Source organism: Epinephelus lanceolatus, chromosome 21 (genome assembly GCF_041903045.1).
Source record: "Epinephelus lanceolatus isolate andai-2023 chromosome 21, ASM4190304v1, whole genome shotgun sequence".
Lineage (NCBI taxonomy): Eukaryota > Metazoa > Chordata > Actinopteri > Perciformes > Serranidae > Epinephelus > Epinephelus lanceolatus.
In genome coordinates this window covers 17,588,021-17,615,183 of record NC_135754.1, presented here as the reverse complement: position 1 = coordinate 17,615,183, position 27,163 = coordinate 17,588,021, and the positions used below count along the sequence as shown (strand labels likewise).

Genomic DNA, 27,163 nt, shown 5'->3' with positions numbered 1-27,163 from the left:
CATTTTGTGCTGCTGCGCCGGGTATTTATCACAAGAGTCGTGACTATCCCGTTTACACTGCTAGTTAGGTGGTCAGACGGTTCCTAGTGTAGTCAGTTTCTCCCTCCAAGCCTGTGGCCTTCGATAAGTTTTCGCAAAGTGCGATTTTTTTGAGTCGACATAAATATTAATTTTGTATATTTAGTTTATTTTTATACTGTGTGAGAAAGAATGTCGGCCTCAGGTCCCGAATACTCTCCGTTCTTCGCAGTGATGGGTGCCTCTGCGGCTATGGTGTTCAGCGGTAATTATCACACGATTATCTTTTATATTTAAACTGTTTGTCAGCTACTTAATGTCACTTTGTGTGTTTGCTGCTAACCCCTTTTGCGTTTATATTATTCCCAGCAGGATGCTTTGAACTGTCAACCACGGTGCGTTCCTTGAAGCTTACTTGTAAAAGCCATACGCTAGCCTTGCTAACATTAACGTCGCAGTGCTAATCCTAGCTGTCATTTATGTAGATTAAACAACTAGCTGGGGCAGTTGGTGACTTTGGTTTATTCTTTAACACGCTAATGTTTAGTTAGTAGATAGTTAGCTACTGCTATGATCGCTGCTGGCCTCTCTGCTTCAACATTAGACAGCAAAGACTAGGCAAAACTAGTAGTTAGCTAGCTGATGACGAATGCATATGTTAGCTTTGACGTTAGCTTGTTACAGTTATGCACGTTACATGCCTTATCTGATTGGAAAGGATCACACAGTGGATGGTGTTAACTGATCAGATAATGTTACTGTCTTTTATTAGCAGTACTTGTTGGTTAGCATTACAAAGATGTTAAAGTGTTTTCAGGTTATTCCTCGTACAGTTGGCAGCTCGTTAGCTTCCTGCACTTAGCAGGAGGTTTACAGGTTACGTTAAATCCCGCATTTTCTGCCAGATGCCACACTGCTGCATTCAGGATTTAAATGTGTCAGTGAGTTTAATACGAAATTATTTAATGTCGTTTTAAAGTAGAGATCATTAACCAGTGGCAATTAATACCCGAGTTGACGTTGTTCTGTGTAAACTGGTTGCTGTTCTGCTTTAATTCACCATCTGTCAAGTCAGTGGTGTCTCATCTAATTTAATGCGAGTTATTTTAATCTGAAACCCTCTATTTCTTACACTTCTTCAGCCATTGGAAACCAGGATCAGCTGGTTCACTTCCTTATTGCTCAAAGGAATGACACAAGGTCACATGATAATCACATGATGAGACTTCTGACTTGGAATTGCCATCTGGCTACTGATCTTTTGAAATGTTACTGTGAAAGCGAAAAGCTAACAAGTTAGCTGTGAACCTGTTCAAGGGAAATATGGCTAATTTTGCCCAAAAAATGTAGGGTGTGACTGCTGACAATCTGTGTTTTTGGTTAGAAGGTCAGAAGTGGAACAGAAAGTGAACTTTGGAACTGCCTTGTTTTTATATTGGTTATACTTGTTTTATAGGTCCTCTTTCAGTTTATTATTTGTCTTCCCTTTATCTAAGACAAGAGCTACATAATATGCTGGTGAAATGCTGTATTGCATCAAAGGTCGACATGTGACTAGGGTGGCTGGTGTGATGGGTGCAGCTTCTATGGGAAATCAACAAGCTACTAATTGACCATGATGCAGAGGGCTTGACCCGCTATAGCTCGAGGCCTTTTGGCAAAACTGTCTCATTTATGGTGGTGAATGGCACATAGGTTTTTAGTGAGGGACATCACCAGTGAGTGGCTGTAGTGCAGGCCCTGTAAGTCTTTTTTAGAAAGACCCTTTCAAACTGAAAGTAATCTTTGACCCTGTTTTTTCTTATCATATGTTTTTATAGCCACGTGCCTGTTTAATAGTCAGTGAAAGGAATGTTTGAACATTATTTTTAACAAATAACATTGGGTTGCAAGGTGGTGAGAAATCTCAGAAGTCATTCAGCTGGAGATTTAGAGTATGTTAGAAATATCTGAGAGAAATATAACCTATTAACTTCTGTCTTCATTGCTATTCATGATGATACAAAGTCCTGTCCAACTTATTGATTTTCTGATGTCCAGCCTTACCAGGAAGTGAGAAGCAGCTGGATGCCAAAGCCAGCCCTGATCTCATCATAGCTCATGTGTGGTGATGGGCAAGGGCAGCAGACAGTAGTACTAGTCTGTGGTGGCAAAGGAGTGACAGCTGGGGAATTAGCTCGTAAGGAAGGGATCATGCTGGGACAAAGAAGGGATGTGGTAGTGGTCGGATGGACAGGACAGGATCTTACAGTGTGTTGTGGAGTCAGAGATAGAAATAAATTGCAGCTTGTTCTTCTGTGATGTTAGTCACTTAAATGCACACAAGCTGAAGAACTTTAATTGCAATCTATATCATAATCTTATTTTTAGGTTGGGTTGATCCGCTATTCAGTCTGTAGAATATAAAATAGAATGACAAATTCACATTACAAGTTATTATCCAAGTGGATGGCTCAAATATGAACACCATAAAAGGCACTTCTTTTGCAGTAGTCAGTTATTTTCTGGCATAGGCTGTAAGTTGCTGTGATCCTGTGGTGTCAGGTGATGTTGCATTGTTTTAGTAGTCTGGCAATGGTGTCCTGTCGTGAGGGAAGCCTTTAGTGACGCCTTCTTCAGAACGGATGACACTCAGAAGGTGCTATCAACTATACGACTAGAAACTACACTCCCGTGATAGCTGTGCTGCAGTTGTTCTGTTTCCCCTACCCCTTATTACTATCTTAACAAACAGTCCATATTATTCACTTTTTCCTTGCCAGCCAAGTTAAATTAAAAGGCTGATTTAAGTCTCTGTGAATTGACATGACTGATAAATCTACTCGTAGTGGTGCTGGCAGCAACTTAAAATACATGTTTGCTATACAGTTTAAAACTGCATGTGCCACGGTGTCTGCCTTTTCCAATTTTTCATGCAGTTGTGGAGTAGAATAGCCTAGTAGCACATCATTTCTCACCAAGGAAGTTATTTTTCTACTTGGTCTTTAATCAGTGATGCTTTCAATTGTTTGACCTTTATTCCACATTCACATTGTCTTTCTCTATGTCTTTAACAAACACTTTTTGAAAAGGAGAAGTGAGGGCAGCATATATGCTCTAGACATCCCTCTCAGCAAGTGTCAGAATTTCTGCATGCAGCTCCACATTTTTTTTTATATAGCGCAGACTAGTACTCTGGTTTTCTAAGACAGGAGCACGTTTTTACAACTATGACCTTTCCGATTTTGTTGCCTGTTCCTTAAAACTAGTGCTTCCCCATTCACCCGCTAGCGAGAGCAGACCAGTCTGCCATCTATTGCGTGGGCTTATTGCATGCAAGATCATCCCTAGCTAGAGGCGCCTCCTGCTCTGACATCACAAGACGTCACAAGGGCATCCCATACATCAAATATTCTGCAGGGGAGGAAAAAAAGAAATTTGGGGGGGGGGGGTTCTCTACCTAAGCTGAGGGGATTAGGATTAAAACCCAGAGGTTGTGCCTCCACACCACTGCAGAAGCCTCCCTGCCACACAAACATTTAATCGTCAGGACACAGTGGCAATGTTTGAAGTCTTGCTATCAATTCTCACCTGTCAAACCTCAGTGAGGCCAAGCTTACTGAAGAAGAATGGAGTTGGAGGATAGCGTTACTGACGGTGACATGTTACGCTGGTTGTTATTGGACGGTTGAATAGCTAGAAGAGTTGGCTTATGTTTCCCAGAATATTGTCCTGAAGATGTTTTGTATGGCTAAATACAAAAAAACAAATGCAAAAATAGTTAGGTGTCGCTGAGGTAGTTTGTGTCCTTTCTCACGCAGGTCTGTTTGTGTGATGTGATGCACCACATAATTTGTGTTGGTTTTGAAGGATTTAGTCTGCCAGCAAACAGTCTGGTACTTCCCCACAAAGTCAAAACCAAAATCTTTCTGTGCGTTTGTCAGGGCTTGCGAAAACAGCCCCACTAATACTGAAACACATCTCTGGAGATGGGCATGAGTGATTTAACCTTGTATTGATAGCATCAGTCTGTGGATGAATCACTCAAGTCAACTCAAGTAGTTGGGGCCATGGCGAGATGCCATGTGCACATTTTGAGGATTGGCCCACGTCATCTTCCTGTCTGCCTCTATATACGTTTGCCAGAAAGCCTCGCAGCTAGTCTTGGAGTTAACCAGTACCAGCTTTAGGCTAGCTCGACATATTGTCTCGAGAAATGAGAAAACACAGGGCAGGGCACCTCGGGCTGTTTATGCAAGGCTGTCCAAGACTATATCTCAAGAGACCTTTCACATTTAGTCATCAGCAGTTTGCTGGCCGTGATTAGGCAAGAAAACGTCTTTGCCAGGTCGTTGTTTATGTCCCAATGGTAATGATAAGAAGAGCAGAATATGAAGGATGCATTTTTGCTCATTTTTATGATACTGCCTTGCAAGATAGTTGATGTTTTACCCAGTTATATAAGTTTTACGGACGGATCTGTTCACAAATTGCAGACAAGCCAGCTTTAGCATGTTTCTTCAATGCAGCAGAGAACCCACAAGGGAAGATGGTTATATTTAGCATCAAAGCAGCATCTGTAAATCTGTGAGAATATAAAATGTCTTGATTGTTTTAGGATATATTCCAAGTACTGCCACAGCATGTGCAGACCAATATATCAGATGATATGCTGCGGTCAGCGCTGTCTCCGAGCTGTCACTTTATTTTGCTTCTGCTGTGGAGGAGGAAATGGGAAATAGGCATGTTCATATTTACACACACATGCACGCGCACACCTCTGACATGGGGAAATCTTGTCAAACCAGCCTGTCTCTGATTCATGACACACTGCCTTGGCCTGACAGGCTTTGCTGGATATTACAAAAGACTCTTGTCGGTTTATTTTGCACACCGGCATCTATTACATGTTTGTCCATGCTGGAAAAAGGATCTCTCCTCCTCTCCTCAGGCAAATTCGTGAGATTGAGTCTCATTCATCTCACCTGGATGTGATTCAAATCTTTGCTGTCGTGCAGAATTTTAAGTAGTTCCTAATAAATGGTTCGACACTATATTTGGTTATGTATGGTTTCTAATTTTAGAGCGGGCTGATATTGATTTTCTCTTTGACTCTCCTCCTGCAGTCAGACTTGGCCGGGCGTGACATAGGTGGCACTATGTTTTCTCCTCAGCGTCACAGGCTGACGGAGCTAATGTGCTGATGAAGCCTTTTGTTCTCCTCCTTCCCCGTCACTTTACAGCGATGCTAGCCAGACACTGGTGAGGACTGGGGATCACACACAGCAGATGTTGTGTGACTGTGTGCTGCTAGTCCCCAGGTGTGGTCCATGGAGATGTGGTATCCTGCTTCTCTTGTGATGTCAGCAGTTCCCTGTGTACTTAAGCCTAATGAGACTTGTTCATTCAGAGTGATTTACGCCACTGCAGAGGTCTGGCAGGGGCTATTCTGAAATCACAAGGGCTGAAGCAGTTTGAGGAGATGAGACACATGTGACAAAGCAGGTTTAGGTTGCGTAGTATCTGCATCAGTACGAAGATGCAGAGTTATTTCCCTTTTGAACATAAGCAAAATTCCCCAGATGGAGCCACGTTGGATGTTCGAGAGGAACAGAAATAACAGTTGTATCGTTGATCCATCTGTTACTTCACTTCCACTTCAGTATTCAGCTGTGCCTTCTGGTTTCTGTCGTCAGTCTACTAGCCTGTCGTAACTTCCATTGTAGCATGTGTACTTTAGTTAACCCTGTGTGTGTACTCTAGTTTATTTAACTAAAGTTGTTTTCTGTCTCTCCCCCCCACCAGCCTTGGGAGCAGCCTACGGCACAGCCAAGAGCGGTACAGGAATAGCTGCCATGTCTGTGATGAGGCCGGAGCTCATCATGAAGTCCATCATCCCAGTGGTCATGGCGGGTATCATAGCCATCTACGGCCTGGTAGTAGCGGTGCTGATTGCCAACCAAATCACAGCAACAGTCCCCCTCTACAAGTGAGTTTGGTTAATCAGTCGTTTTCAGATATTTGTGTCCTCTGCATTGCCTTATAAACCAACAATGAATTTTCCTGCTCACACAAGTCACCTGTGTAGCCACCGTCCTATTGTAGCTCCACTAGATTCATTAATTCTAAGCTGCTAAATGCATTGTATGACACATACCATTATTACAATAAACACAGCCAGTGTGCTTAACCAGTTCTCAGACTGCAGTTTCAGTCTTGTCACATGACTGCACATGCTCTGGACATACTTCCATGTTAACACTGGTCTGTAGTTAAGATGACCTGACAGAAGCAAACTGCGATGTGAATAAGCTCCCTCCGGTAGGCAGTGATGCAATGTAAGCTGTATGTCTAGGGCTTTTATTGGTAAAGTAAGAACAGAAAAGGTAAAGCTAATGAGCTGCTGCTGACAATGTGGGAGGCAAGAAAGAGTTTGGCGTCTTGGTTCTGACTACAGAGCCTCCATGTTGTTATTTTATTACTTTCATAAGTACGGGCACAATGCTAGCTAGAAGCACACAGGTGGCAAGTGATAGTTTAGCACAGGGGTTCCCATCTGGTCCAGCCATGGGCTCCAGATTTCTCCTTAGTCATCACTTCAAGGTCCAAACAGTTTCATATATTCTGTCTCATACTTGTGTTTGGTCGTGTCGTCCAATTAGTTTGCTGTCTCTGTCAAGTAGCTGTCTGTCAGTCACTCACTCTACAGCAGGAAACAGCACTTCAAAATAAAAGCTCTGTACCAGAAATTCATTGTATTTAAAAATAAAAGGGTGTTTTTTGGGAGTCACTTGTGGTCCATTCAGAGTAGACCATGACCCACCAGTTGGGAACCACTAGTTAAGCAGATAAACTGATGTACTGAACCGAATTGGTATTACCGAGAACCGACCCAACCCTATCGTCATTACAGTTGTGGTGTTGTCTCCACCATGCACTCAAGTTACAATAATATTTCAAACTAAATATACAGTATATAAAGTTATAGTTATTGTTCTTGGTGTTGAAGCCCTTTGTCCTTTAAATCTTACTGGAGAGATTCGTCTTGTCTTGTTGCATCAGTTAAAAATATTGCAAGGTAGGAACAGTAAATGGAGCAGAAACCCTAGTGAAGCTGTAGGTAGCAGACTGTTTACTGCTGGGACAAACTCAGACCTTCAGCACCTCATCAAATGAACAGCTGACCTTGGCATGTTTAGTCAAAATATTCTCAGTCACTTAAATCGTTAACCCAGATCATCACCATCCCTTGTGCTGACAAACACTTTGTCTGTGTGTTTTTAGGAGTTTCCTCCATCTGGGCGCCGGGCTGAGTGTGGGCCTCAGCGGGCTGGCAGCAGGCTTCGCAATCGGCATCGTGGGCGACGCGGGCGTGAGGGGCACAGCTCAGCAGCCGAGGCTTTTCGTGGGCATGATCCTCATCTTGATTTTCGCTGAGGTCTTGGGTCTCTACGGGCTCATCGTCGCCCTCATCCTCTCCACGAAATAAAGCACCCAAACATCTCCACTACAAAGATCTGTCCTTTATGTTGCTGCTGGAGAAAAAGTGTAAAATTGGGAAAAAATTGTAAAAAAAAAAAAAAAAAATTCTGCTCAACTCGAGATGAAAGAAGTGAAGGCGTGGGGAAAAAAAGAATTAAAACAGCTCCATAAATACGGTCTTATCTCAACAATGTGTACAGTCATCCCAATTTGATAGTCAACTTGTAAATGCGCAATGTAGTGATTTGTCTGTCTTGTGTGCGTGTGTGTGTTTCAAAAATTGTATGAAGAAGATTCCTTTTTTTTTCCCTCCACTTATTTCAGGGCCTTGAGGCCAGCTGAGGCAGCTTGGCCTCCGGTCTTAGAGAGCTGACCAAAGGGCCGCACAGCTTTTTCTCCTCCCTTATCGACTCGGGAGTTGACACAATTTCTGCATTAATCTTGAGGATCTATTTGTAAAGAGAAATGTATATGGACTTACGATTTTTTTCCACTGATTTTTATTTATAAGAAATTGTTCATTGAACTGTTTAATGCAGCAAAAGTCTTTAATTCCCCAGGATATATTATACATATATACAGACATAAATATCTACATAGATAGATTTAATGCACTGTGGGTTAATTGTGATAAGTGGTTGGAATTCCTCTGGATGTAATTCTTGGTTTAATAATTAAGATTGCCTTTAGTATGTTGCTGGTGAAGTGGGAGTTTTGTGTGTAGCTGTATTCTAATCATTACGCAAACATTCTCAAACTTCAGTGTTTTTCCTGTAGTACTGCTGTTTGCATTAAAGGTGTGTGTGCCCCGTGATGGGTCTCACAAGTGTAATTTCCAAACTTCCATCTCCTCTCCATCTTATTCACCCCGCCTCCTCTTCCTCCTCATCTGTGGCTGTACTTCATCTCTTCCACATTCCAGCCATTACGATCCTGCATGGGTTTCAGTGTTTTGTTGCTGTTGGATATGAAGCCGAGGAGCAGGCTAGTTTCAGAAGATTTAATCCAGATCAAGAAGAGTTAAACGTCCTCTTAAAAAACACAAATCAAAATGACACAAGGAGACTCGTTTGTATCGTTTGTAGCACGCGGCAGGAATCCAGTGAGATTAGCGCTCAAGTTTGGCCTAGTTTTTCCCCCATGCAAGGACTGGTCCAATTTGATCTGGAGTTTGTTTTCTGAAAGTGGAACTGCTGCTGACGCATTTACTAAAGCGCCAATCTACAATCCTGTATTACCACTGATATTGAAGTTATCCTGATGTGTCGACATGTGTGTCACAATCGAATTAAAGAAGATTCCAACTTAGATTTTTGACTGGCTTCCAAACACGGTGCTGTACATTTTGCTGTGACACTGTAAATCCTACTCAGGCAGCATGATGTGGCATTTTTATGACAAAACGACGTCTCTACATTTTGCTGTAAAGCAGATTAGCTGAGTTGCTGTTCTACAGTGTTCACCACTTCCTGTGCAACTGCGGCAAGAGCTGGTAATCTTCACTCTGTGGTCAACGCCTCAAGAACTGTAAGATAACAGCAAAGCTTGCACTTTATTCTTGTCAGATATGTCTTATAAACAAGGTAGAAAACAATGCCAGTAAATAGGTTTATATTGTGTTTAACTGTACAGGACATAAATGCAACACAGACGTCATTACATTTGCTCATGTCTAATACTTCTACCCGTGTGCTAAAATGTTACTCAAGCAGTTTGGAGGCTGTCGAGCAGAGTCTGACAAATGCTGCTGATGGCACTGAAGGTGGCGCTGTCTGGGAACGATTGTATGAAGTCCTTGCCTTCCTCTATACTGGTGCTGAGCGCAGGATCCAAGGGCACTGAACCTGAAATGGAGAGGAAATAATGTTGATTACCTCAACAACACTGCTGAGAAATGATTCACAGCTACTCTGTGCCTTAAAGAAACACTCCAATGTGGCATATTAATATATGATAATCAATAGTGAGAGTCAACTGGATGTTAGCAGGCACTGACTTATTGAATACTTGGCCAAAGCTATGCACCACTCTCAGATACAGCCGGCTTGTCAATGCCACAGGGTGAGCTCAATTAGCTGCATCATTACTCAAGTGATTGATCCGCACACGAAACATAACCACTAAGGGAAACTATTAATATGGTCAGGAATTATTGATGAGCGTGTATCAGGCCCTCACTGAAGCCTTACACTGCACTGACATCTGGATCGCCCATTTTAGCAGCATGGCAGTGATGCAAAATGCCTCCTAAATCATGAAGGGTGGCTGAGGAGTGATGTGCGGTCACGGTGTGTTGTGACACCTGGTGGCCGGATGGTAGTATTACATGTAGTTAAATCCCATTGATATCTCACCTAGGAATATTGATTCTGTCAGCTTGGCTAACTCTTCACCACCTCCTTTTGAGAATATATTGCTGCACTCCTGAAAAAAAAGTGAAATATTTGTTAAAATTAATATTTCAAACTCTCTCTCTCTCTCTCTCTCAAAAAAAAAAGAAGCCCCAATGTCTTGTTTTGTCCATTGCTATTTCTCCTATGAGTTGTATGAAAGATTACATACCGAGCAGTGCGGACAAACAAAGCCGCTCATGTTCTCGACGATGCCCAGGATCCGTACACCTGTCTTCTTACAGAAGGTGATCTCCCTCCTCACATCCCCCGTGGACACTGCCTGTAGCCGACACAAAACCAGACTTGAGTCACACATTGGTCAGATTCCTCTTTCAAAACTAAATTCATAAGTAAGTTTGTCTTCTTGTTCCCATTATAGACAGTTAAAGTCTCTCTGGACTAGTGGGTACCTGAGGTGTGGTGACCAAAACGGCTCCATCAACTCTGTGTTTTTTCAGGTTCTCCAGTACTGCTATATGTTCGTCAGACGTCCCTGGCGGTGTGTCCACTAGCAGCACGTCCAGCTCTCCCCATGCTACATCTGACACAAACTGGCCAATCATAGCTGTGGGACAGGACAGTCAGAGATGGAAAGGATGTTGGGCAGAAGGTGAGGTCATGTTTAAATTCAGAACGTGCAGCACAGAGGTTTGTGTTGAGACATACACTCACTGGCCACTTTATTAGGTTCACCTTCCTAGTATCGGGTTGGACCCCCTGAAAACCTTCCTCAGAGATTTTGGTCCATATTGAAATGATAGCATAACTCATTAGTTACTTGCGTTACAAGCAGTCGAACAGATGTACCTAATAAAGCGGCAGGTGAGTGTATATGACATTACTTTATTTAAGAGAAGAGAACAGCTTACCTGTTTTCTTGGGCCCCCTCCACACCACTGCTTCATCTGGGTCCTCAAGCAAGAAGCCGATGGACATGAGGGCAAGGCTCTTTTCAGCATCAGTGTAGACAGGCACCCATCCTGCATCACACTGGTGCACATCGGTATGACCCACATTCAGCATGCGGGGGATACTGGGCCCACATAGGTCAACATCCAGGATGCCAACCTGATGAACACACAGTTTATTAATTGGTCAGTTTACTTATGCGGCTCCTATCTTGACATTTGTATGAACACAAGTCAGGAACTGAAAGGAAAATGGCTGATAAACTGTGACAGTATTATGAAAGTGACTGCAATTAGTATTTTTTGTACATGCATGTCAACCACGTGAGACACACACTGACACCCTATATTCTGGCACACACACACACACACACACACACACACACACACACACACACACAGCTGGTCCTGGAGCTCACCTTCTTGCCAGCATGCCTGAGAGCCAGAGCTAGCTCCGTGGTGATGGTGCTCTTGCCCACACCTCCCTTCCCTGACAGCACCAACACAACATGCCGGACCTGGGCCAAACTCCCGTCTGGTGTGAAAAGGAGAAAAAATGAGTGAGTTCAGCATGAGCACAGCAAACACACGGAGGGTTATTTCTAGAGTGTCTAAACGCCAGTCACTGTCACATGAGTGGGTAATTTGAACTGTCAGTAATACGAAACAAGGGTCTGGGAGAAATGTCGCAGTTTGGGAAGGATGCACGTTTCATCAGCCGAGGTCACAAGTTCAACATAACTGGGTTAGAGTTACTTTGGGATAATGTTTAACATTATTAACAATTTAATAGCTGTTTTTAATATAAACAATAACTTCTATGAAGACATAAAAACCTTTCGCTTGGCTCCAGTGTTGAACGCTTTAGTGGCAATATTGAAAACTTAAGCTAATTTCCAATTAGCTCCCGCTAACTGGTTAGCTAAGCTATAAATGGGTAACCGTTATAAAACACGCAGCAGTTTCTGAAAGCTGACACCTCTAAAGAACGGAGATACAGCTCGTGTACGTGTCTACACAAAAGAAATAAAGACGTAACCTCCTAACTGACTTTGTTAACCGGTAACTCAGACCTACCATTATTTTGTTCCATGTTTTGGATTTCTCGAATGCTCACAGCTTAAAGCAGAACTACTTCCGTATATCGTCACGCTTTGTGTAACCAACCACACAACGCATGCTCCACATAAGTCCCGCCTCTCGTTCCAAAGCCACCAATAGGCTGCCGGTGCACGCCGCGGTGCATTCAGAGGCAACACAAACGCTTAAAATTTATGGTAAAACAAGTTTTTTTGTGTGTTGGTGAAATGTTTTACATGTATTTGCCTCTTGACTGAGATGACAACGACCTGTACTAAAGGCAAACAGCTGGCTCCTGACATAGGCCTTCATATGTCGACACATACAGCATTATCTTGTTTATCTTATTGTCCCCACCTCCGAAAATCTGCTAAAATAACTCACTTTTTAAAGATTTGTTGGCCCTGCTTCAACAAAATAATTGACGGTAGCTACAGTGTTTGAAGTGTTGTGAATATCTAATAATTTCTGTCACCTGGACCAGTGCTTTTCTGTCTTCCTTTTGCTTTTAAACATTCCCCTCCTTGTTTAATCAAGTCAGCATACCACACATGTTTGCACAAAGGCCAGTTATCATCACTCATATAGTTACCATACAAAGGTAAATGTAATATATTAACATAAACTCCTCCCCCACATGAGGCTTATCCAATAAGCACACAGTGAGGGCGTGGAGAGTAATGTTTACGTCCAGCCTGCTGCAAAGTGGGACAGAGTGCAAACTGCACCTGTCACACAGTTGGATATATTGAGGCACAGTGACGTTCAAATGAGCCACTGCAAGACAGTGTATAGGAAGACTGCTGCAAGGTAAGAGCATAATGCTGCTTACATTGTGAGTCTTAAGATAAAGATACTGCATTACTGAACATACATACAGTATGTGCTTAGACTTTGACATTCAGCTGGTGTTATTAGACTTGCAGTGAGAATTGTTGATACTGTTAGTGCACTGCCCTGTGCAGTAAACACAGGCTTTCTGAAGTGGATCACTGACAAAGGACAGCATGTGCCCATGTTGTATCTGAACAGAAATCTTGTACAGGACATGAACAGCAGTGTGACTTTCAGTAACTGAATATCTGAAGCATACAAATTATTAACATCGCTGTCACAGTCCCACTGCAACTGCATTCATATCATATCAGTCAGATTATTAGCTGACAAAGGTGCTGTAGTTTGCGTTCTCGACTGTGTTGTCCAGTTGATGCTTTTACAGTATGTAGGGTAAAGCCCAATTAAAGTGAGACTATCTGCAGACTAACTAATCTAAATTGTTGACGGTTATCTCCTGCACCTGCTTGCAAAGCAGTCACCAGCTGCTGCGTTCAGTGCTGGCATTAACCGAGACATGCTATCAGGTTCAGGTACAGTGTTTAGTAAATGACGACTCTTGTTGAACAAATGTATAATACTTTTTTTTTTTAAATTACAGGCAAATAATAATACACAAAGCACAGATCACAACATGACATGGCAATATGGTCTCACATAGGAAAATGAAGCAAAATAAGTGGATAAAAGAAAAGACATATAAAAGTTAGCAGGATCAAATCAGTAATTCAAATGATTTCGTTAATATTACTAGCAAAAAAAAATGTGTAAATTAAGTTTATATGACAGGTAGTGAGTAATTATAATTCTATATACTTCCACTTTTCACTGGAGCAAATTTTCTCCCATTTCATGTCATGTTGTGCTACTTTGCAATGGTTTGTAGCAATATTTTTTCCATAAGAAACTGACATTGCACTGTATTTTTCAGGAAGCATGGATTCAATTTTATTCTTGTTTGAGCTTTAAATGAAAACATTTTAACCAATAATAATTGTATTTATTATCTGGGGACATTTTTCACCCCTGACCCCCAATAAAATACTGAAAGGTGTTATTTTAAAAGAAATGTTGAGAGGCCCCAGCCAGCCTTGGATATCACTTGTAATATAATGTAAAATTATACTCTGTAACTCCAAAACTGTAAACAGAAAAACCTTTTCAGAAAAACAAAACACTGCAACTGAGGCAATTGATTGTAATGGTTACTGGCTGTGGAAGTTCAACATAGATACGTTTTTTTTTGTTTTTTTTTTTAAAAAAGCAAACACAATAATCAGTTCTGTTTTCGGTCAATAAATCTGGAACCATAGGGGGACGTTTGCAAAAATATCCAGCTTAGAATCACACTTATGTCAGTACATGCTGTATGAATACAAACTGGATAGAGGCAGAATGCTAATAATGTTTTTGTTTGTTTGTTTTTCAGCTGCAATAGCTTCACTGTTTGTAGCATCACATCCAAACCTTTCTTATCTAGTGAATTAAAGTGCCACATACTGATGTAGGAACAGTTAATATTAGCAGCAGTGTAAACACAAGGCTATTGCAATCTGTGATTGATGATTGGTACACACTGTAGTCACTGGGTCAGGTGACCTTATCTATACAGGAAGCTAGGAAACAGACAGAGCAGAAGGTTGGGTTTAAAGGTTAAAGAAGTGCATGGAAACACTTTCTGCTGCCAACAGCAGCATATGGGACGGATGGAAATAGGTGAACAAGCGCACGAAGATCAGGTCTGTATGTGACTAGACAGGTTTCCACAGAGGAATATTTTGCAGCTTCACACCGAGAGAAAGGAGAGTAGACAGAGAGTGATTTAGGTTAACGCACTTGAACATAGAGAAGCCTCGGGTGACTGTTTGCTCCTCACAACTCTAACTGACCTATTTTCAGTTGTTCAGCAAGTTTGTTTGATATTGTCAAAACATGCTGAGAATCCTAGAACCCTCACACCTTTCTTCGTCAGAAGAAGTTGGAAATTCCAACCTGCATTTTATCAGTCAAACTACAGAAGCTAACATCTTCAAAGTCTTACAAAATGCAAAAGATGAGATACTCTTGTCATTGGTTTAGGATATTTTTTAAAGTAGTATGAGACCTCATTTTGCAGGTAAACTAATACTCAGCTGAATCTGTACGCTGTTAACTCCTAGAAAGCCCTCTTCATTCTGAAATGGGGAATTATTTCTCTCTTTCCTTATTGTAATCTATGTGTATGTATCAACAATAACATGATCCCAAAAAAACAAGTAAGCCTTGAACCAGGAGTTTGACACTAACCTTACTTGACATACATGAAAAGTAGTACATGGCCTTTTGTGCACATGCCAGCTGGTCGTAAAGGTGCCGGGTCTGCTGTCCACAGAGCTGCCATGCTAAGAAGAGCCAGGAACGGCCGGGCTAGGCATTTGGCCTGGAGTGAACAACGGCAAGAGACAGATGCCATGGCAGTGATCCAGCTGTCAGACTGGGAGGAATGGGAGGGCCAGACGACAACACAGGTGAGACTTGGGGGTTTGTGGAGTAGAACAAAAGTAGAGCAAAGTGTGGAGGGGGAAAAGTACTCTTGTCAGTCTTCATCTTGATGAATAATGAAATAAACTTATGAGCCTCAGCTGAGCTTACTTAAAAATAGAAGTTTAAATACAAGACATACACAGACTGAGACATACAACAGCGATTCAGCCTTATACTGTATAGTGTATTTCAACCGTCATACAGATCTGTTTAACACTGGAGTCTGAACATCTACAAGGTCTTCATCTTATAGTATCTTAACCTTCAGACACCCTTTGAGCCTCCTTGCCTGCACTCAAACAGTAAAAGACTCTGAGGCCTTTCAAAATACCTCCCCATGGCCATGGATGAATCAAACACCTTCATACATCTATTATATTATTATTTAGGATGACAGTCACATACTTTTATAGTTAATATCGTTTCCATGACAGTATGACCGGAGAAAGAGACACTATAAGTATCACTTGCTTGATGTTAGAGGTGATGTTGTCATCAGAACACAGTGGTGCTCCCAAGGGGGGGCCAGGAGGGGGCTAGTGTCCACCTTATACAATTGCTGCCCCTCAGTAAAAACAATCAGAGATTGATATTTCTGTCTTTAAAAGGGTGTGGTGTGCTCATTTTTTAAGCTAGCATGAAGGTACTGGTATGTTGTGAAACTAGACAACCTTTGGTAGTTTTTTGTTCTGTTAAAGGGTTTTTCTGGGGGGGTAGAGTTTTTCCCGATCTGCTGTGACGGTCCAAGAACAGAGGGATGTTGTATGGGCTTTATAGATAAAATTGAGGCATGCTTTGTGATTGGGCTTTAATGGACTTTGACTTGACCTGATTAATCTGTAAAACACATTGGGTTGCCTTTCGGTATGTAATGTGTTATGTACCATAAAACTTCAATTAGCAGCCCTGGCTATTATTCGCTTAAAGGGCCAGTGTGTAATATTTGGCATGGTTTATTGTCAATCTGAATCTGAATCTGAATATTCCACCCATTAATATGTCTATACAAGTGTATAATCGCTATAAAATAAAATTCGTTTGGTTTTCGTAGCCTTATAATTATGCTTTTATATACATATATATAGCAAGGGCCTTGCTTTAGAGAGGTCGCCATCTTGCACCGCCATGTATGTAAGGCAGCCCGAGCGGACAATCCAGCCAGCCAGAGAACGCGTTTTGCGTGTATAAATGAACCAACGAAGACAGTGGAAGGAAGGAAGAAGGAGGAGGAAACAGCAGAGAGTGTTAGTAGTTCATTGATAGAGAGTAGTGAGAAGTTTTTTTAGTTATAAAGTTTGCGAATGGACCACACTTACCACGCAACAGGAGAGAATGAACCCGAACCGTCATCTGCGAGGAAAAGAAGACGCAACTTCACTCCTTGTGATGCACTCTCTGCGGCGCTTTTCCTCCTGATGATATATCTCCCCAACGATGGTAGCAGTAGCACCGAATCCCATTCTGTGCATTCAGCCTCTCTTCTCGCCCGCTCAGCATCAGACACATGGAGTTCCTCATCTGTATGCTCCGGCTCAAACAGGTATGGCTCTGGGTCTGTGTCCGCTACAAGAAACCCTTCAAAATCGCGTTCAAAGTCGTCCATTGCAGCAACTATTGTACGAAGATATTGCTAGGCTAAATAAACAGCTGAGCTCTGTTTACAGGCTACGCTGTCAGTCAGTGTGTGGGCCGGAGGTTGGTGGAGCAGAGAGGGGAGGGGGGGGTCCCCACTCGGTATGGTAAACGAGTATGTGTGTAAAGTTATGAAGTGTGTCTGTTACGCTAGAAGAGTCAGAGTTTGGGACGGAGTCTTTTACCCCCTGGAGTGTTACCGGAGTTTCTGGAGTGCTCAAATAAACGGGCCTTTTTCCCGAACGCTCTTTTGGTCTCCTGCTCGTGAGTGATTCATTACAATATCGTAACATGGCTTAGATTTCTAAATAAACATTCACCTCGTCGCTAGATAAACCTACTCCTGAAAAACTCGTGCGCAAGGCTTTTTGTCCCTACGAGGCCACCGTCATTTACCCGACGGGAGGGGTGAGCGAGTGAGCCCTGCAATCTAGAATTTGACCACTGATGTCACTGTTTTCAACCCATTTTACACACTGGCCCTTTAAATCACTGAAGTCAACAGGCTTATATTTGGGACAGGTGTCCCAAAGACTGGTCTTTAATTTCTTTTACACAAAACTGTTGCTCAGCAAAGATGGGAATGGATGTCTTCGAATAATATCAATTACAAATCATTCATTTAATCTAGCTCAGACAGACAAGGCATCAGAGAGAGAGTTGTGGCACACATTTTACAGCACTCAAGGATTACAGCGCCCGACATACTGACACCACTTTACCCGGTAAAACAATACTCACAACTTGGGTTATTTCTTATGAAAATACCCTTACATTCCATTCATCAGTGGAACCTTACGGACTAAAGGAATGTGAAAAACTTACTGGGTAATCAAGGAATGGACTTTATGACAGCATCAGATGAAGGAAGTCAGTTTTTTTTTACTGTCTTCTCTAGTGCTTATGGTTTCAGTAAAATGAACAAAATGATTTGTGGGGAATCTAACGGAGCTAACGATATGTAGCATCTCCATATTAACAAAAGTTTAAACAGTTATATTTGTATGTGCGATCTAAACGGCTAGCTAACACTAGCTTAAGTGGGTAGCCAATAACCTGATTTATACATGCAATGAACTTCTCTAAAAATGAACTGCTTGGCAACCAGACCAGGCCTCTAATTGAGACAGGCTTTTATTTGTCAAAATGTGTAGCCACATGGGGCTAGTAAAAGGGACTGGGCGTTATATTGGGACTAGGCTTTTAATTGAAGTTTTGGGTTAAGTATATTTGTCTTGCTTTGCCTTGCCTTGCCATTGGTACCAACCATGTTGGCATAGCTTGTCAGGAAGTAGGCTAAATAATGCTCCAAAGTTAGGCTAAATTTTGGCAAAGGAACATCTAGCAAGTCCATTTTCAAAGGGGTCCCTTTAACTCTTATTACATGATATCTGAATCAAGATGGGTTCTATGGGTACTCATGAGTCTCCTCTAAACTTGAGAAGGCTTGCTCCCAGTAAATGGTTTGTTCCTTTACATTCAATGTTCTGCTTCAAATTAAAGCGGTATATTTGTCTTTTTAAGAAAGCAACAACCAGCCTATTTGAAGATCAATGATTCGTCTTTCATGTTTGGATACATCACACATTAAAACAGGATAGTTGTGGAACTCAAAATGTTAACTGTACTGATATTAGTCTGTAAAATAAGAAACCGAAGTATATCAGTATGCTGTTCCTTAACTCTCCATATTGACATAGTTTTTAACTAGTTTATATACTTCAACAGCATCAGCAAATTCCTAAATATCAGTTACAGCTTTTAGTTTTGGTGTGCTACCCCAAGATTTTCAGAGGCCCCATCTGGCCACCCTTATGAAAAGTTTCTGGGGCACCACTTTCAGAACAGACAGATAATTCGTTCTACCTGAGTACCAGTAGTTTTCCACTGGGACTGTCCCCTGTCTGAAATGGCTGTGTGTGAGGCATGCTGAGATCTCCAAAGGCAAGGAAAGGAGGCTCAGTATTTTTGGAAGGGGTCTAATTTTACTTTCTAGCACGCATGGCTTCTGTAACCAATAGGAACCATGACAAGGCTATTTCCTTGGGTCTTTGAAATGTGGCTCTCATTTGGCTCTTTGGACTGTCGAGTGCGCGATAGCAAGGTTCTGATTGTTCCGTCCAGGCTCTTTCGGGTTTTCTTGCTGCTACCAAAACATTATTCTTTAAAAGAGGGCTTCAAGTGGAGTTTAGAAAACGTTGCACACAATCCTCGGGCTCTCTTCACTGGATCTATTATTCCTTTCCCTGCTGCCAAGCCAACGTCTCTAGACAATGGCCACATCTACGAACTCACAAGATACTGTTTGTGCTGTTTGTGTCAACCAGATCAACGATGTGGAGTCTGAGGTGGATTACCTGGAGAGTGCTCAGACCGTATCTGAGGTGGTGGCCTTGCCCAACACAGCGCCGGTGACAGGGGAGTCTTTCTGCCAATGTGACCGACAGGAAGAGCTCATCCCAGGCTTTGGGGTCAGCAGTGACTGCCTCTGTGGGGAGGAGGATGAGGGTGAGCAAAAGCTGAGGAATTCAGTAACAGGCCATATGAACACAGCAGGTAACACTGTAAATTGGCACAAGTGTAGCGTTGAACCATGCAGATCAATCCAAGGCTTTTACAGTATTTTAATAATTGTCTTTAGTGGCATATAACTACATATTCTAATCCTTCCAATAGTTGTTCAGATATTTCAGTTAACAAAGTATGAAACCATTACTATCCAGCTTCTTTAGATGTTCATGTGTTTGTTTTCCCAGGTTTTGACTGGGAGTGGGATGAGCACTTCAAGTCTTCCGGAGCCTTCCTAAGCTGCGACAACAGGAAGGTGAGCTTTCACTCAGACTACAGCTGCGGCACGGCTGCCATCCGTGGCACCAAGGAGCTTACAGACGGCCAACACTTCTGGGAAGTCAAGATGACTTCTCCCGTCTATGGAACCGATATGGTGGGTAGCAGTCCCTCAAATAATACCAAAGATATATTAACAGCAGCCTGAAGATGCTTCTGAATCTCTGTTTGAATATTTAGAAGCATTGCAAACTGTCGTCTTAGTGAGGAGCTAGAACTACAACCTGTTTTCATCCTTTTTGTCCCTGTCGCTGGTGTAGATGGTGGGAATTGGGACTTCAGAGGTGAACCTGGAGAAGTTCAAATTCAGCTTTGGCAGCCTTCTGGGCCATGACGAAGACAGTTGGGGGCTCTCCTACACAGGTCAGAGAGTCAAATACAGGCATCACAATATACAATAGCTTATTAGAGTGATCTGTGGAATTGAATGGGACCTTTCTACCAGTGATGAAAAGTACATTTACATTTTTTTTATATAAGTAGGATTTTAAATGCATGACTTTGAGTATTTTTACAGTGTAGTGTTAGTAGTACTGCATACTTCCTCCACCACAGAAGATAAAAATAAATTCCTGTGTCTTACCTTATGTCTGTTTGAAGGTCTCCTCCAGCACAAAGGGGACAAAGTGAAGTTCTCCTCTCGGTTTGGCCAAGGCTCCATCATAGGAGTGCACCTGGACACCTGGCATGGCACCCTGACCTTCTACAAGAACCGGCACTGCATAGGTGGGGGTTTCTCTTTAATTCAGACTGGTCAAGCAAAACAGCATTTTAGTTGTGACTCTCCTGACATGTTTTCATCCTCTCCTGTTCCAACAGGTGTTGCTGCCACACGGCTGCAGAACAAGAAGTTCTACCCCATGGTGTGCTCCACAGCAGCTAAAAGCAGTATGAAGGTTATCCGTGCCTGCTACACACCCACCTCCCTGCAGTACTTTTGCTGTGCCCAGCTCCGCCAAATGTTGCCCCACTGCCCCGATGTACTTGACGCTATGGAGCTGCCCCCAGGCCTGCGCACCCTCCTCCAAATACAGCTAGGCTGGGTCTTCACCCTCAGCAGCAACCCTGAAGCCTCGGAGCAGCCCGAGGACTTGCCTGAGGACTTCCACGAGGAGATGAGCCTGCCTTCCAGCCCCAGCCCCATCCCGAGCCCAGTCTCCACCCTGAGTGCCTGTGCCTCCCCGAGCCCCTGCACCAGCCCATTACTCGACACAATCCCGCATCAGTGCCCCTGTCAAACGTCACCTCAAAATCAACCTTGCACTTGCCACTGCCCTCCAACTCCTCCCAGCAGCGACTACGACAGCTGCTGCTCCGAACCGGAGGATTACCAATGCAAGAGATGCCGCTGGACATGACGAGTAGTCAAAAACCTATCTGTAAGTGTTTGGCACAAAGCTATTCTACCATTGCCATTGACATCTCCTGTTGGAAATCATGGAGATAAGAGCAGTCTCATCTTTTAGCCAATATTTGTTAATCTACATTTTGAGTGGATTGTTACATCTCTTTTTTATTTAACAAGTTTGTGACAACTTTGTCAGGGAATGGGGAGAAGGGAATGAGTGAGACATGTAACGAAGTTGAGATTTTAGAAAGACATCGAGGTCATTCATTCTCGTTTTAGCCAATTTCTATCTTGATGTTAACACTGTCTTTGGAGGGCTTGATGTTTGCCAGATTAGACTCTGACAGAGAAAAAAAAAAACACTAACAAAAACTTGGAAAACGTGTTACAGTGTAAATTTGTTATTCTCAGGGATAGACTCCAGGGGGAAAGGAGTTGCTCTTTTGATACTTTGGAAATCACTTTTTGTAAATGTGTTTTGTAATCATCCTTTGGCTTGAACATCAACAATGGTTGTGTTCTTGCTTGAAAAGAGAGTTTGTTTTTCTATTTACAGTTTGTTTATGAACTTTCTTACTCAGGAAATTCTCTAAAATAAAAGAAAAATTACAAGCTCTGTTGCAGCTCATCTTTATAGGCTATTTCACACATAAACATTCATACATAAACATAATATTGTATCAGAATAATACATCACCAGTCACATCGATTCCTTATTTACTTAATTCTTACAATCAGTTAAAGTTCAGATGAGTATAAATAGTGCTTTACTGGGGAGTGAACATGATATCTAAGTAATATTTTTAGCTTGTAAACATCAACATTAACACATTAGCAGCCAAGTGGTGACAAAATGTCATCAGAAACCAGATTAATCCTGGCTGACATCCGTCCATGTCGTTCTCAAGTGGACAGATCAGTCCAGGACCAGCTGGGGGTTCTGGGCTGTGAGGCAGCGGTAAACTCTTGCTGATATCTCCGGCCCTATACGTCTCTCTTTACCTCCGCTTTTCACCAAGAGACCAGCCAGCAGCCCCTTTCTGGCCTCCTCTGACTCCAAGCTCTGGTACGCCTAAAAAATTAAAGAAATGGTTTTTATACCTCCTAAAAAGTATGGGTTTTTTTTAAGCAATAAAACAGCAACACCATTCTCTGTGCACTGAGCTCTACTGAAGTGCACTCAGGTGTACCTGCAGCAGTAGCTGAGGAGACGGGTAGGCTGCTGTCACAGTGGAGGCCACAGCAGGGCTGACTCTGTTCAGCTGCTGGATCTGCCTGCTCCAGACCTGGATCAGCCCCGAGCCATCCCGCTCTACACGAACCCCGCTGGCCCATGAACCATCCACACAGAAGGGCAGCTCTGCTCGCTCCGTTAGCAGTCTGGAAGGACATGGAAGGACATCTTATAAGTGAGGTAAGATTAGTCAGGTAAATATATACATTGTCTGTTAATGTGTCAATGACTAGAGTGCCAAGTAGGACATGCTCCTGGATCAACATCCCACACTGCGTTCCTGGACCAACATTGCAATCAACCAATTGCAGCCCTCTGACATCATCAGTGTACTGCACCCTTTGTGCCTCTTTCAAAATTCCTTTGTGCCTCTTCAGAGCTAAACTAAGTTTTCCAAAAGGAAGTTAAAACAATTGAACAAAATCCTCAGTAACACTGAACAAAAACCTTGAAAGCTACTGCAGGGTTAGCGAGTTAGCTTGCTAACTATGGCTATGGTAGCTTGCTAACTATGGCTATGGTAACAAGTAAATCTGCCAACAGACAAGAATGTTAGTGAGTTAGCTTGCCAAGTAGGTAGGCTATGTTTATGAGCAAAGTTGCCAACAGACAAGAATATCAGCGAGCTAGCTTGCTAAGTAAGTGTGCTTTGCTAACAAGTAAATTTGCCAACAGACAAGAATGTTAGCAAGTTAAGCTTGCTAACTAGGTTGGGTATGCTAACAGGTAACTCTGCCAACCTACAAGAATATTAGCGACCTAGCTTGCTAAGTAGGTATGCAATGCCAACAGACGAAACTGTTCGCAAATTAGCTTGCTAACTAGGTTGGCTATGCTAATGAGTAAACTTGCCAACAGACAAGAATATTTGCGAGCTAGCTTGCCAAGTAGGTATGCTTTGCTAACAAGGAAACTTGCAGACAAGGATGTTAGTGAGTTAGCTTGCCAAGTAGGTAGGCTAAGTTAATGAGTAAACTTGCCAATGAACAAGAACACTAGCAAGCCAACTTGCTAAGTAGGAATGCTATGCTAACATGTAAACTTGCCAACAGACAAGAATGTTTGCGAGTTAGCTTGCTATGTAGGAAGGCTATGCTAATGAGTACTCTCGCCAACAGACAAGAATATTAGCGAGCTAGCTCGCTAATTAGGTATGCTTTGCTAACAAGTAAATTTGCCAATGGACAAGAATGTTAGCGAGTTAGCTTGCTGACTAGATTGGCTATGCTAACAACTGAACACCCCAACAGACAAGAATGTTAGCGAGTTAGCTAGCTAAGTAGGTATCCAATGCTAACAAGTAAACTTGCCAACAGACAAGAATGTTTGCGAGTTAGCTTGCTATGTAGGTAGGCTGTGCTAATGAGTAAACTTGCCAATAGACGAGCATATTAGCAAGCTAGCTTGCTGACTACAGTAGGTAGGCTATACTAACAAGTAAACTGTTCACTAACAAAGAATATAGATGATAGCATTTTTCAGTTGTAAATTCCTGCAATTAACAAATTTTACTTTATATTTTTCATCTTGATCCTGGATAGATTTGGTTGGGTTTATCCAGGACCATCATCATCATTATCAAAACGCTGATTCTAGATAACTTCTTTATGTTGACATCAACATAGCAGTGATGGTCCTGGATCAACATGGCAATGATGTCCCTTTATTAATTAATTATGCAGAATAAAAATGATGATGATAGTTCTGGATCAACACCAACACTGCAATCTTGCAAGAAAATAGTTTTGAATTGTCCTATTTGTCCTATTTGGCAAAATCACGTCGTGCAGAGTGCCTGCGTACTTGAAAGGACGTTTTGATAAGGCCTTGGTGACACCACACACATGGTTAGTGACCTCCTGCCAGCCATCCAGGAAGACCAGAGAGATATTCTTGCAGAGCTGCAGGTACACAAGAACCTGGAGAGACATGGAGACAATTTAACAAAAACCCTTATCTTATGTACTTAACTTGATTAGTTAAAATCTAAACCTCAGCTCATCTACCAAGTGCACAGGGATGTGTATATGTGAAGTATATAGAGTGTTTAGCTATCTGTTACCTTCAAACCTTCTGAAACATACAACTGAGCTGCAAAACGTCTGCAGAAAGAACACAAAAATGTTGACTAATCCTCCGATTCAAAGTAAACTGACCTCCTCAATGTCCACATTCTCCATTCCCAGTTTGGATTGTAGTGTCTCATCCAGTAAATGCACACCACAAGCATCCATCCTGTTGGTAAGTTAACCATTACGTCAGGTCAGAACGTACATGAAAGCCAACACACAGTTAGTATAAGAAAGTAACTGAGAGTATCTGTCTGTCAGAGGCCACACTCATGGACACGTTCACTGACCTGTAATCTGGCTGAGAGTCTGTCACTAACAGAGTGACCACCTTCTTGGCATCCCGGTTGAGACACTCCAAAATTGGACTAAGGAAAGACCCCGCACCTGTCTCCTCCTCCTCACTGTCTAGCATCTGCAGTGGCAACAAAACAACATGGAGTAGGGCCATACTGTGGGCTGCCATCAAAATGACTTTATTACAACTTAAGAGATTGCTTACTTTCTTCACAGAGATCACTGTGTCCATGAAGTCCGTCAGACTCAGCACCAGAACCACTTGCTCCTCCTCCACCGAGCCCTTGCCATCTTCTCCCTGCTAAAGACAAAACAGTAATGATCCCATTGGAGAAAGTAGAACAAGTAAGAATATTAAAGTAGAAACACTGCCACAATATCCCCATTAATATCCCCAAATTAGACCTGAGGTGCCTACCTGAGGTAAATCTCTGGTCCAGGTGATGCTGCATGGGAGCTGCTGGCTCTCGATGCTAAACCTCCACTCAAAGGCAGCCAGGGCGTCCAACAAGATGTCTGAGCCATCCTGTTGTAGAAGAGCTGGAGGAAAGCACACACACAGGCATACAGATGAACAAACAGCATTTCAGCTTACTCTCCTCTCTGTAGCAGTCATACCCCAGTCAGATGATGCCTTTAAGTGGTCCTTGTTGGCTCAGACACTGAAGCTTGTAGGTTTAAAACACAAATTGTCATTGCCTTATATTTATTTATTGATGCATATCAATTCTGAATATTTGACACGGTTTCAATACTCATTTACCACAGCATCAATACACTGGTACCAGCTGTGCTTTCTCTCTTCTCTTACTGTTGTTTAATACAGTCGTTCTACTGTTCGTTGTTCCTAACCAAAAAAAGAAAAGTCAGTGTTGTCATGTTATAGCCTAGCTGTATTTATCTTTTAGTAAGTATATTAAATTGTATGCCCTAAATGTCAGTTTCCCCTGTGGTATTGAAAATGGTATTGAATAGCCTATTGATATTTTTCAAGGTATTGTATCCAAGTTAGAGATTCCAGTACTGTCTAATTTTTGAGTGATTTATTAGTAAAGGCAGGGGAAAATGTTGATACAGCAAAGTATCGCAATATTTTTGTGTGGCAATATTGTATCATCACACAGTGCCAAGTAGCGATTTTTTTTATTATATAAATTATTAATATTACAAATACAAATTAAAAATCAGGTAACCTACTAGAATTATATAATCATTTGATTTTGTTCTGCTGCAAAAAATGGCTGAGGTGAGATGAACAGACTGAAAACTTTATTTTATTTGACAAAACAGATGTTGACAAAGTTGTCTTTTGGGGACATATTTTACACTTGAGAAAAGGCAATAAGTCACAATATATTTTATGGCAATACTCAGCATATCGCAAAATATTTGAAATCGTGATAATATTGTAACGGAGGTCCTCTGGTGATTCCCACCCCTATTTAGTAGCTTTGTATATTTCAACAGCTTTATAAGTCATTGTTACATCATTTGTACCGATATTTACAGAGGGTAAACAGCACTCACAGAAATAATTCAAAATTAGATGACTATAGAGTGAAACAAAAGGCACTTTATTTTATTAGGATACAAATATAACATGAGAAACCCAAATAATAAAGCACATTTTCCCCATTGCATTCAATATAAGTTAAAAACTGACTGCCTTCCAGCATGTTTGGTACTTCTTCTACTTTGATAACATTAAAAACAATGGAAAAATATGAGCATTTTATTTCTTAAAATTAAAATATCTATTCAAAATCTGATTTTTTTTTTTATTTGTTTCAATATTTTAATTTTTATTACTTATTTGTTTTACTTTATTTAATTGTCATGTCATTTTTTTTTTATTTCATTTATTTATTTTGCAGCATGAATTATAAAAGCTATGCATATTTTTTCCGACCGCCTCTGAAGGCAGCACAGTGTACCTGGATCTATGCAGACAGTCAGACACCTGAGGCAGTTCTCCGGCCGGAGTCTCTTCAGGTCCTCCGCAGCCTCTCTCCTCTTCTGCTGCTCCTGCCTCTTCTCCTCCTTCTCCCGGGCTCTGGCTGCTCTCTGCCTGTCTCTCGCCTCCTTCCTCTCCCTGGCTGCCTGTCTGTCCGCCTCTATCTCCTCTTTGCTGCGGCGTTTTCTCGCAGGGCTCGGTGTGCCGCGTCCCTCTGGTCGTGGCGGTGACAGAGCACAAGTTTTACTGGGCTCGGTTTTTGTGGGTGACGATGGAAGGGTTTTGCACTTTGAGTCTGAACTCTGGTCCTCTTTAAAGTCTGTGCTGACTATTGTTATGTGACCGCTCTCATCTTGGTTTAAATCAAGTTTAGTCTCAGCGTCGCTTCCCTCTGATTCAGATATTTCCCATGTTTTAGCTCTGCGCAGCACAGACATTTCATATATTTAAGACATATTCCACTGCGTTTTAAAACTCACTGAACGCATCGCACAACACTTGCTGGCCTTTAAAACGTAGACAGGCTTTGTATCTTATCGATGGTGTCCGCTGAGGGACAAATTAT

At 42.1% G+C, this 27,163-nt stretch overlaps 4 protein-coding genes across 6 annotated transcripts; 2 read left to right on the top strand and 2 right to left on the bottom strand.

The window, feature by feature from the left end:
- atp6v0cb (ATPase H+ transporting V0 subunit cb) lies at window positions 1-8,787 on the top strand. The gene is made up of 3 exons (XM_033611162.2): window positions 1-283; window positions 5,803-5,986; window positions 7,282-8,787. The coding sequence occupies exons 1-3, from the start codon at window positions 211-213 to the stop codon at window positions 7,484-7,486; spliced, it is 462 nt and encodes a 153-aa protein (XP_033467053.1). The 5' UTR covers window positions 1-210; the 3' UTR covers window positions 7,487-8,787.
- Window positions 7,372-11,945, bottom strand: nubp2 (nucleotide binding protein 2 (MinD homolog, E. coli)). Its single transcript, XM_033611161.2, has 7 exons — window positions 11,858-11,945; window positions 11,200-11,315; window positions 10,742-10,940; window positions 10,283-10,437; window positions 10,042-10,152; window positions 9,834-9,903; window positions 7,372-9,323 (listed from the first exon to the last, which is right to left on the bottom strand). Exons 1-7 carry the CDS (start codon window positions 11,871-11,873, stop codon window positions 9,184-9,186), a joined length of 807 nt encoding a protein of 268 aa, XP_033467052.1. The 5' UTR covers window positions 11,874-11,945; the 3' UTR covers window positions 7,372-9,183.
- Window positions 11,946-12,583: 638 nt separating this feature from the next.
- Window positions 12,584-21,650, top strand: spsb3b (splA/ryanodine receptor domain and SOCS box containing 3b). Of its 2 annotated transcripts, XM_033611158.2 has the most exons (8): window positions 12,612-12,670; window positions 14,124-14,433; window positions 15,066-15,201; window positions 19,177-19,357; window positions 19,606-19,793; window positions 19,957-20,059; window positions 20,297-20,422; window positions 20,516-21,650. In XM_033611158.2, exons 3-8 carry the CDS (start codon window positions 15,073-15,075, stop codon window positions 21,052-21,054), a joined length of 1,266 nt encoding a protein of 421 aa, XP_033467049.1. In that variant the 5' UTR covers window positions 12,612-12,670; window positions 14,124-14,433; window positions 15,066-15,072; the 3' UTR covers window positions 21,055-21,650. The 2 variants fall into 2 exon arrangements, with proteins under 2 accessions (XP_033467046.1, XP_033467049.1); XM_033611155.2 differs by lacking the exon at window positions 14,124-14,433 and having other exon boundaries at window positions 12,584-12,670.
- An 8-nt stretch (window positions 21,651-21,658) lies between these two features.
- On the bottom strand, window positions 21,659-27,163 carry eme2 (essential meiotic structure-specific endonuclease subunit 2). Of its 2 annotated transcripts, none has more exons than XM_033611160.2 (8): window positions 26,579-27,163; window positions 25,063-25,184; window positions 24,850-24,942; window positions 24,638-24,762; window positions 24,435-24,513; window positions 24,082-24,197; window positions 22,235-22,424; window positions 21,659-22,116 (listed from the first exon to the last, which is right to left on the bottom strand). In XM_033611160.2, exons 1-8 carry the CDS (start codon window positions 27,033-27,035, stop codon window positions 21,961-21,963), a joined length of 1,338 nt encoding a protein of 445 aa, XP_033467051.2. In that variant the 5' UTR covers window positions 27,036-27,163; the 3' UTR covers window positions 21,659-21,960. The 2 variants fall into 2 exon arrangements, with proteins under 2 accessions (XP_033467051.2, XP_033467050.2); XM_033611159.2 differs by having other exon boundaries at window positions 24,850-24,945; window positions 26,579-27,161.

What these genes read in the sequence shown, in the direction of transcription:
- atp6v0cb (XM_033611162.2), top strand. Translation starts at nt 211, where the DNA reads ATGTCGGCCTCAGGTCCCGAATACTCTCCGTTCTTCGCAGTGATGGGT. An exon ending in TGCGGCTATGGTGTTCAGCG is followed by an intron (nt 284 to 5,802) that starts GTAATTATCACA and finishes CCCCCCCACCAG; the next exon opens with CCTTGGGAGCAGCCTACGGC. An exon ending in GCAACAGTCCCCCTCTACAA is followed by an intron (nt 5,987 to 7,281) that starts GTGAGTTTGGTT and finishes GTGTGTTTTTAG; the next exon opens with GAGTTTCCTCCATCTGGGCG.
- nubp2 (XM_033611161.2), bottom strand. An exon ending in GAGGGGGCCCAAGAAAACAG is followed by an intron (nt 10,438 to 10,741) that starts GTAAGCTGTTCT and finishes CCTGTCCCACAG; the next exon opens with CTATGATTGGCCAGTTTGTG. An exon ending in GACAGAATCAATATTCCTAG is followed by an intron (nt 9,324 to 9,833) that starts GTGAGATATCAA and finishes TCTCCATTTCAG; the next exon opens with GTTCAGTGCCCTTGGATCCT.
- spsb3b (XM_033611155.2), top strand. Translation starts at nt 12,630, where the DNA reads ATGAGCCACTGCAAGACAGTGTATAGGAAGACTGCTGCAAG. An exon ending in CTGTGGGGAGGAGGATGAGG is followed by an intron (nt 19,358 to 19,605) that starts GTGAGCAAAAGC and finishes TTGTTTTCCCAG; the next exon opens with GTTTTGACTGGGAGTGGGAT. An exon ending in TTGGGGGCTCTCCTACACAG is followed by an intron (nt 20,060 to 20,296) that starts GTCAGAGAGTCA and finishes GTCTGTTTGAAG; the next exon opens with GTCTCCTCCAGCACAAAGGG.
- eme2 (XM_033611159.2), bottom strand. Translation starts at nt 27,035, where the DNA reads ATGTCTGTGCTGCGCAGAGCTAAAACATGGGAAATATCTGAATCAGAG. An exon ending in GGACCAGAGATTTACCTCAG is followed by an intron (nt 24,946 to 25,062) that starts GTAGGCACCTCA and finishes TTTTGTCTTTAG; the next exon opens with CAGGGAGAAGATGGCAAGGG. An exon ending in CAGTGATCTCTGTGAAGAAA is followed by an intron (nt 24,763 to 24,849) that starts GTAAGCAATCTC and finishes TTGCCACTGCAG; the next exon opens with ATGCTAGACAGTGAGGAGGA.